This window comes from Ambystoma mexicanum, chromosome 2p (genome assembly GCF_040938575.1).
Source record: "Ambystoma mexicanum isolate Mex_15411 chromosome 2p, UKY_AmexF1_1, whole genome shotgun sequence".
NCBI classification, from domain to species: domain Eukaryota; kingdom Metazoa; phylum Chordata; class Amphibia; order Caudata; family Ambystomatidae; genus Ambystoma; species Ambystoma mexicanum.
The window spans coordinates 1374568459-1374578313 of record NC_090923.1 but is presented as its reverse complement, the minus strand read 5'-3'; the positions used below and the strand labels follow the sequence as shown (position 1 = coordinate 1374578313).

The 9855-nt window shown below is 40.3% G+C and overlaps 1 protein-coding gene across 4 annotated transcripts in view; it reads right to left on the bottom strand.

The window, feature by feature from the left end:
- Positions 1-5249: 5249 nt before the first annotated feature.
- Positions 5250-9855, bottom strand: part of LOC138567509 (ATP-sensitive inward rectifier potassium channel 12) — a 427198-nt gene continuing 422592 nt past the window's right edge. For all 4 annotated transcript variants that reach the window (XM_069645772.1, XM_069645774.1, XM_069645775.1 and 1 more), the window contains one exon: positions 5250-8587. In XM_069645772.1, coding sequence (XP_069501873.1) covers positions 7184-8494 — 1311 coding nt within the window. In that variant the 5' untranslated portion in view covers positions 8495-8587 and the 3' untranslated portion in view covers positions 5250-7183. The remainder of the gene's footprint in view (positions 8588-9855) is intronic.

Genomic DNA, 9855 nt, shown 5'->3' with positions numbered 1-9855 from the left:
GTTTGTTCAAACAGCCTTTGCAGGCACTATTCCTAAGACCATATTTTCTTCGAATCAAAGTCATGTTGAGGATCCAATGTCAGTATAATGGGAAAAAAACACATTTCCCATACACCACCAGTGACATCTGAAGTGTGAAATCTGCATTTATTTGACTTATAATTTGTGTCAAACTGAAAAAAAGTTACTTGTGTGCAATTCTAATTAAAAAAGTAATCTTTTTAAAATTCATATCTTTAAAAAGAAAGGCCGTACCAACTTAAATAAATTGCAAATAATGCCTAAAAATTATATCTTGGAACCTATAAAAAAATCATCTGGTGCGTGATGGAAAAAATGAAGATATATAGGAAAAATAATTATCACTGAAATACCAAATGCACAGCAACATTCCACATTTTTAACTTGTCCTCCTGATGTGTAGATTTCAATTATACTTTTTAAAATTAAACTTGCACATTCACATTCAGAGTTACTGCAATTAAACTAAATGCCTCTCCAAAAGCATGAGGAGTGAATTTCCAGTCCACCTTTGCAGGAATGGGACTGGTGGAAGCCACACCTCGACCACAAGATGTAGGGAGGAGCCGAGGATTATAACATTGGTAGCACATAGATAGCGTATTAATATTAGGAGATGAATATTGAAGGATTTTTCTGGATACAACTGGTGATGGAGATCGCTAGAGAATTGAAACTATCTGAATTACTGGTTTTACAGGCATTCTGCGGAAATTAACATAAGCCTTTTCTCAGAGAGGTGATCAACCCATATTGGAAAATGGGTTGCAGCCAGCCAGATGAAAAAGGACCTTGCTGAGGCAGCAGCTCCAGATTGAGGGTCCAAGCAGTGGCCTCAAAATAAAAACCATATTTAAAATGTAAGTAAAAACCCTGATATAACTCCAAACTGCCTGTAGCATTTTGTTGGGGTAAAATCCCAGGTATCAAAGCAGATGGGAGGGGAATACTAATGTGACAAAGATACAGGTGCAGTGTTAAGTATGTTGCCATGTGTTTCCCATTTACACCGAGTACAAAGTGAGATGTAATTTCTTTAAAACCCAGTGCAATTTCGGTAGTGGTAGGTCAAATGTAATAACCAATAGCATTGTGGTGCAACTTAAACACATAAGTATTTTTGTAAAAGTAAGCACCATTAAATAGAATCTTTTAATCATGCTGGCATAGAATCTTGCAGACGGTAGTGTATTCATGACACACAATTGTCTAATGTGATATCATGCACACTTGCAGCTGGAGGGGAGCCTAGTCATAAATGATATGTTTGCACAACAGAAATGAGTACAGAACATGCCTTCTATTCACAGAAAATAATGCAAAGTGGTAAACCCCTTAAGTCCCTTATACTGAAAATGTATTCTGTAGACCCGTTTGCAATGTGACAGGGAAAGCGTGCTTTAACATGCTACCTGCTGCCTCTTACTGAAGAATATTAGATCTCACACCGACAATCCTGCAGACCTGAAGGCAAATAAATAAGAACAGATTGAAAAATAAACACCCATACATAGACTGAAAGCTCTATCGACATATGTGACACAAATACAGATTGAAAGCTGTGCACACACATGTTAATTAAAAGTTGCACACACATGTGTTCAAAGAAGAGTGCACAATTCCTGTGAGTATTTTTTTTCCCTAATCCAAACCCATACGAGTTGGATGCAATTGGCATATATATATATGTTATTTCTTCAAGTAATTTTTCTCCAATGCCATACTTGTTTTGATACTGGAGAAAGTGTTTTTTAAGAACTTTGAAATGGTTCTATTTAAACTTGTACACACACTAGCCGAGAAGTGAGCCCCAATGTTATCATTGAAGTATACTATGTTGCTTAGAAGGAAGCAAAAATGTAGAAGGAGTGTATTTAGAATGACTAGTCTCTTTTAGAGTATAATCTATTCCTGGGAGTGATTATGGAACTTAATTCTTGTGTGAATTGCAAGAGTGGGCTTCATGTATACAGGTAAAATATTGTGTTATTGACCAATGGTTTTTGTACCTATAACACTGCAGTGATTTTCTTGGTATAAAGCTGGAGACCAGCTTAGAAATGACCTTCAATTATTTAAATACATTTTGGGCCTTGAATACACTGTGTGTCTTTCTAACCCAGAATTTAACGGTGGGACTGTAGGTCATCACAAAAATATAATTTATTTGTGACCACACCAATCCTGCACCTGCGCATGGCCCTAAGGAGGGTTGCACGTGTTTGTAATTGAACCTTTTCTCTTCTACACATGCTACATAGTGTGTGGACAGCATGTGCTCTGTACAATCCATCATCAATGACTGGGAGAATGTTGGGAGCTGCACTGCTTGCTGACAATTGCACAAGTGGGTCTCCCAGAGGCATGGGAAGCGGGGGGATGTTCAAATACAGGGAGAACATGTCATATTATTGGGAATATAGTGTCAGGGACTGAGCGGGTAGTTCCATAAATACAGATAGAGAATATTATAGGGGGATCCTTCTCCTGACATTGCTTTGAAAACAGTCACTTACACCACGCTAGGAAGCATGCACCTGTATTGCCTATTTTCTTTCAATCATATGCCATTACCATTAAGGAATAGAATTGTGCAGGATGCGTCATCCTTCCTTATATATCGTCCAGTATAGATCCACGTTCCTAGTCGATCAATGAGGAATTACGCTGGAATATTACTGAGACATGTTAAACCCTTCATTTCCCTCTGTTTGTGAATACAATACAATTCTCTTTTGTCCTCAATGCACTTTTATTTTGGTGCGACTTGTGGAAAGTTCTCAGGTGTTGCGCTCGTATTTCACGGATATTCATGAATGTTCTGTTGGCTTCCTGAAGCCTAGGTCAGACCAATGACTTCCGGTTGGACTATTCGTTATGCCTTTGGAGCTCTACCCTTGAATCTCATCATTTGTTTAAGGTCTCACCTGGGACTGTCAAAGTAGTACTCAGAATGATTGGGGGACAGTGACAGGCAAACACTCCCTTCATATAATACACCAACCTCTTGCTTGTGGACATGCAGTTCCGGGATCAAGTTAACAGGTACCGCTCCACCCAATCAGCACACAATAAAGGGAGTCGAAAACGTCCTTGAACACACTCTGCACAAAAATTGCCCATTCAATGCTCGGGAAAGCTCGAGAATGAAAGAGTGAAGGGTGCACCAGGACAGCGGCATCGTCGTCGTTAGGTTGTTCACGGCTCGGATCAGCAGCAAAGTGAGCCGTTCGGCCTAAGAGAGAAACAAACAGGAGGGATACGGAAGACTTGGAAAAGTACCCTCTGGAGCAGCCCTCTTTAAGAAATTCAAACCAAATGCATAATATTAAGCATATTTCTACAGTGCAAAGTACCATATGCCACCTTGATGGCCTTCCATCCTGGAGACATGTAGGTAAGAGAGACCTTTGTGACTGTTCATCGTATGAGACCAATTCTTGTTACATGCCAGAAGCATTGTGCATTTGTAAGGCAAAGACAAGCTCGTCGAAGGATGTTGAGGAAATAAAAGAAAGTACAACAATATTGTTCATTTTGCTCAATGTTTCTTTGGGAAAACATGACTAAAGTGCTCTTGCTTACAGGGCAAGACTGCGACAGGCAGCAGAAACCTTCATCTATACATTAAACATTGACATATATTATATAAACTCTAGATCATAATAAAGAACAAACCATAATTCTGTCCAAAAATGGGAGGCGGCAGTGTTTCGACATAACTTGACATCGGGATTGTTTTTAAAAAAGTTTCACAAGATGGCTGTTGGATATAAGAAGCTTCAACAACTCGAAGACTGGGGAGTCGGATGGGGGAAAACCTGTTGTTCTTTATAACCTGAGTCTGGTGGTCAGTTCCCGTCTGTCAGTGTTTGCACCATCTTGGTAGCCCGCCCAAGCAGATGACGGCTTAAGTTCATGAGAAGAAAAATTCTCTCATTGTTGGACAACGCAGGTGGTGGTGGGGGCTTTCAAAACACAAACAACGTCCTGACCTCATTCTTTTCTATTTTTAATGCTTTTTAATTATTTTTAAAATCAAAAGTAAAGCTACATTTCCCCTCTTCCCCCATGGCAGCCCTACTCGCTGTAATGCTGCCCGCAGCATGGAGTATTTCAGTCTTAAGCGGCAATCTTAACTGAGAATTGCACCGTGTTGCTAGGCAACATCTACATTGTGACCTTCACAAAGGTATTAAGTAAATTCATGTATATATATATATATATTTATAAATATATAAATACAATCATACATACATGATGCATATATCACATAAAAGTTTTGATTAGGGCAATATTTTTGATGATGGAGGAAATGTGTCAATTGTGTGTGTGTGTGTGTTTGCGTGTGTGAATATATATGTGAAGAAAACAGAATTGCGTTTTTGGGATAGCAACTCGCGCCCAGGATAATAGTCTTGAAATTCTCAATGTCCATAAAAAATGGGTTATTTGAATGTCTGACTTTGGATTTACATAGCAATAGATACACAGTCCCCTTGGCTCAAAATAGCCTGTTTTATTGCTTGTCAGGAAAAACAACCGACATGTGTTTCGACCACCCTGGTCGTTTTCAAGGCCTGTTTCTGAATAATGTACTTCTTTAGTTTGAGGGACTGATCTGGCCCGGGCCGACTTCATTTTAGTTAATGCCAATGAGGCTCTGCATTGTTATGGGATCGATCCCAGAGACTTGACTTTGCCAGAATTTGCAGATATAGAGAGCAAGGCAACTGGAACAATTGGTCGTCACAGATATTTATTGAATTGTTGGATATATACAGTAGAAGATAGGCATCGCACAATTGATTTTGGGACAGATCAGTCCCTCAGACTAAGGAGGTACATTATTCAGAAACAGGCCTTGAAAACACCCAGGGTGGTCGAAACACGTGTCATTTTTTTTTCTAACAAGCAATAAAGACAGGATATTTTGAGCCAAGAGGACTGTGTATCTATTGCTCTGTAAATCCAAAGTCAGACATTCAAATAACCCATTTTTATGGACATTGACAATTTCAAGACTATTATCCTGAGCGCGAGTTGCTATCCCAAAAACGCAATTCTGTTTTCTTCTCATGATACAAATCCCAGTGGGTGGGTTTTGATTTTGGGATCCTCGCTGCCGGAACATTTCTTACAATATTTATCTAATTGTAACATGGTCAAGAGCGCACAGTAACTGTATCAAACCCACTAATCTCTAATCCCTTGAATATATATGTGTGTGTGTGTGTGTGTGTGTGTGTGTGTGTGTGTGTGTGTGTGTGTGTGTGTGTGTGTGTGTGTGTGTGTGTGTATGATTGAAGTGATTAAAGCACCCATATATAATCACATATAGGTAACTATATCTACAGGTACATCTATTGTAGTTATTCTTTGGGTTTTGTGAAACGTAATATGGGTTTCAGAAAATAACTGATTCATTGATATTGCACTTTGAACTGAAAAATTGGGCTTTGGATAACATGGAAAAGGGGAAGTTACTAGGAAAAGTAGAATCAAGAGATTGTGGCCATCTGATCTACCCTCCAACTATACAACAAAGTATAATCTGGTGTGCCGCTGTGTCCAATATGCAATTGTTCTGACAGCGTAACACATGTCAATATATTATAATGTCATGGGCATGTGCTAGGCTCAAATCCTTGTATTATATGCATCACAAATGTTTTTAGTTTTGCATAAATCAAACATTAGAGATAAAGAGGCAGGAAGAGAGGGATGAACAGAGAGAGAGATGTAGTCGGAGAGAGCAGAGAGAGAGAGAGAGAGAGAGTTGAAAGAGCGGGGTTGTCATGTTACCAAAGCCTGGCAATGGCCTTGTAGGCCCTAATGTATTAATCTATCATATGTCCTCTTTATCTATCTATCTATCTATCTATCTATCTATCTATCTATCTATCTATCTATCTATCTATCCATCCACCCATCTGTCACTCCCCATATAGATATGCAAAGGGCTAGAACGTGCACATGTTTTGTGTGTTTGTCTGACATAGAGAGAGAGAGAGAGAGAGGGAGAGAGAAAGAAAGAAGGAAAGAAAGGATATATATAAGATACATATAAATATATATATATATATAATACATATATAATATATATACATCTATACATATATATATATAGAAAGATATATATATAATATATATATAGAGGGAGAGTGAGAGAAAGAGCAACAGAGAAATATATATATATATACATACATATATATATATATATATATATATATAGGGAGAGAGAGAGAGAGAGAGAGAGAGATAGTTTTTTCAGTTTTCTCCCTAGTTTTGGAGGGTTAAGAAACGTTGCCATTTGTAGTAAAACTGGCATAAATGGAAGACTACCCTGTGCTTTTCTACATACATATGGATGGCAAAGATGCAAGGAAATGCTTTTCTCCAGTACACGGATGAAAGCCATCTTCACCCGTTTCCAATGCATCTCACTTTCCCAGAGTCTGTAGAATTAATTCTGAGGAGCTTTGAGTCGTGCTTGTCGTTGCTGGTCAAGCATTTCAGAAGGTCGACTTGGCCTCATTGTCCTGCTGTGTTGACAAACGGTGATGTGGTTGGGTGTGGAGATGTCGAAACATGACAGAAACCTTCGAAAAATACATGTTTTCTTCTTTTGGGCTGTTTCATCCACTGTTCCTCTTCCCATCCACACAATTATTTTCAAAGAATTAAACCAACATTTATGGAAGCTAAGCAACATCATCATTCTTGTGTTGTAATTAGTTCTCTTGGTGCTGGGTCTCTTTTCCTAGTGTGACAAAATAATGGGGATTTTGCTAAAAGTCACTAAAAAAGTTGTTGATTTCCTAAATATTGAGTTTACTATTTTAAGAAAATGTTTATGCTTCCACTTATTGAAAACCCTTGCATGCAAGAAAACCAGCCATGAACCAGTCTCAGTGATTGACATTTGAGTCAATTTCCTTCTGGTTTAACATAACTTTTGTTGACAATCGGAAGTTCAAGCACCCAGATTGAAGACTATAGCATTCATTGACCTTTCTGTTGTTATTGCAAAGAACCTAAGAGTAAAAACAAAATAAATAGAACATTTCTATGGCACTTGCATTGTTCTGCATAATGGGTACGAGTTCCTTCTGGGATGATGGGTGAAGGGATGAAGAAAAAAAAACGAGGTCACCAAAGGTCATATTTCAGATTCCCTTCTGTATGACCTCTGGTCTAAAGCTATTGTTGCCTGGAGTCGGTCAAATTCATGTCTGCTGTCTGGGCTCAAATTGCCCATAACTCTACTGTCTTCATCCTCATCATCCTCATCCTCATCACGGCTCATAAAAGCTAATTCGTTCTCGTAGCAGAACGTGTTAGTACTCGGAAGCAAGAATTTGTTCTCCACCATCTCCTTGGCACTACACCGTGGGGTTGACGGAACTTCGTAGGTTTTGTGGAAATGTGCATAGTCTACTTTGTACTGGTTTTTATCCTCGAATAAAACAGGCTCAAAGCGGTGACCCCACAAGATTTCATTGGACAAGTATGAGCTCCGTGCTTGTGCTGTCATGGCAGTAGCCTCAACCATCCCTTCAAGTATTACGACAATTTCAAAGTCAGCCGATTCCAAGTCCTGCCTGCTAATCCCAAACAGTGGACTTTCTTCATCAATTTCATGCAGAATCGTAATTGGAGATACCAAGAAAATACGATCTAAGCCCTTATCAAACCCAACATTGATATCTATTTGGTCGAGGGGTATGTATTCCCCTTCTTCTGTGATCCTAGGCTTAATTAGCTGAGCTCTGACATGAGCTTCCACTATGTGGCTTTTCCGAAGGTTTCCAACCCGCCACATCAAGCTGAGTTTCCCATCTCTCATAGCTATCACTGCATGATGGCTGAAAAGTAAGGTTTGTGCCCTTTTCTTGGGTCTGGCCATCTTTGCCATGATTGCACCGATCATAAAAGAGTCAATAATGCATCCAACAATTGACTGAAAGACCACCATGAACACAGCGATGGGACATTCCTCTGTCACGCAGCGGAATCCATAGCCTATTGTTGTTTGCGTCTCAATCGAAAACAAGAAAGCCGCCATGAATCCATTGACTTGAAGAACGCATGGCTTGAAGTTCTCGTCCCCAGCAGGGTTTTCTAAGTCTCCATGCACGAATGCAATAAGCCAGAAAATAAGCCCAAAGAGTAGCCAGGATATCAGGAAGGCAAGGGTAAAGATTAGCAACATATACCTCCAGCGGATGTCAACGCAGGTGGTGAACATGTCAGCGATGTATCTCTGTGACTTGTCGTCCATGTTAGTGAACTGGACGTTACACTGGCCATTCTTCTTCACAAACCGGTTCCGACACTTCCTCCTGGTGTGGATCTTGCCATTGCCAAAGCCATTGACTCCTGGCATGGTGGTCAACCGCAGGCCTTCTTCGTCCGAGGATACTACACTATATGGGTTGACCCTCGTAACACTCATCCCTGCGTGCTGCATGCGTTGCTTCGGCAGGACTCCTCTGCTTCCCCACCACCCCACGTGTAGAGTTTGTGGGGGGCCAGGAAGCGAATCTGCAGCCAGTGAGAGAGTCTGCAATTAGAAGAAAAAGAAGTAAATTTGTTGTGGAATAAAGATATACGTTAAGATCATATTTACTTTTGCTAGGTAACTGCTTTTGTTCTATCACACAGTACAAAACATCTATCATCAGTGATATAAAATAAATGTTTACAGTGACTACTCATTGGCCTAAAGTAGGTGTCTGCAACCTTTGGCTCTTCAGATGCTTTGGACTGCAACTCCCATGAACCCAAACCATTATGGTCAATGGTGTGCGGTGATCAGAGTTAAAGTCTAAAACATCTGCAGAACACTAGGCTGCTGACCAAATGGTTAGACAGATATTCTTATTTCAATAACCTTGGGAAATGTGCCATGACCAGCCATCCTAATATTCTTATATTGGTGTCACCTCAAACCATATGTATGGAGTAAGCAATGCATAACGAGTTAGACAAGGACTGCTTGCGGATGGCATACAGCCCTCCCTCTTGAGAGGATAGCTCAGCGGCAACGTTCTCGCCTTGGAAACAACACTACACAGAGCAACCCAGGTTCAATCCCCGGGTCCGTGCTTAGAAACCTCTGGGTATTAAGCGCGTTATAAATAACCTATCATATCAATGTACAGAACAGGTTATCTATTCAAATAAACCGTTTTTCAGATGACATGGTAACTTTATTCATTGTTATTCATGGGTTGGCATCAATAAAGTCATCAAAGAATTGTGAGCCAAACGTCCTTCCGAAAGCCAACACCAAAAAGCACACCTATTGAGTGGCTAAGTATGCAACTTTGCTTGCATGGCTCAACGCACCTAATCTCAAGTCAGTGTACATTTAATCATTTCGCCCACACGCTCAGTGACCTGCCCCTCTCCCCCATCAAAATGCAAGCCTCTGCGCAACATCGTCAGCACCATTCAGCTTGACTACCCAGGACTACGACACACAACCCACAACTCCAATGCAGTGCACGCAGAATCACAGAAGGCATGCAAACAAAAGCCCAGAGACAGGCCTTCTCAGACTATGCGCCCACACTATGGAACGCTCTGCCATCATATCCGCGACCTGTCTCTCATCCTCTCTGCTAGCGTTGAAGAACACACTTTAACCCTTTTTGAGCACACCCAGTTACCTCCACTCTGCACCTAACCACCAACCCAGATGATTCGACGCGATTCTGAAGACGTGTTCCTCCTGATGACCTCTCTGAAAAGGATCATTCTTGCTGGGTTTTATTTTTACAACTTTCACTTTTTTCTCTGCCCACCCACTCTGCCTTACATTTTCTC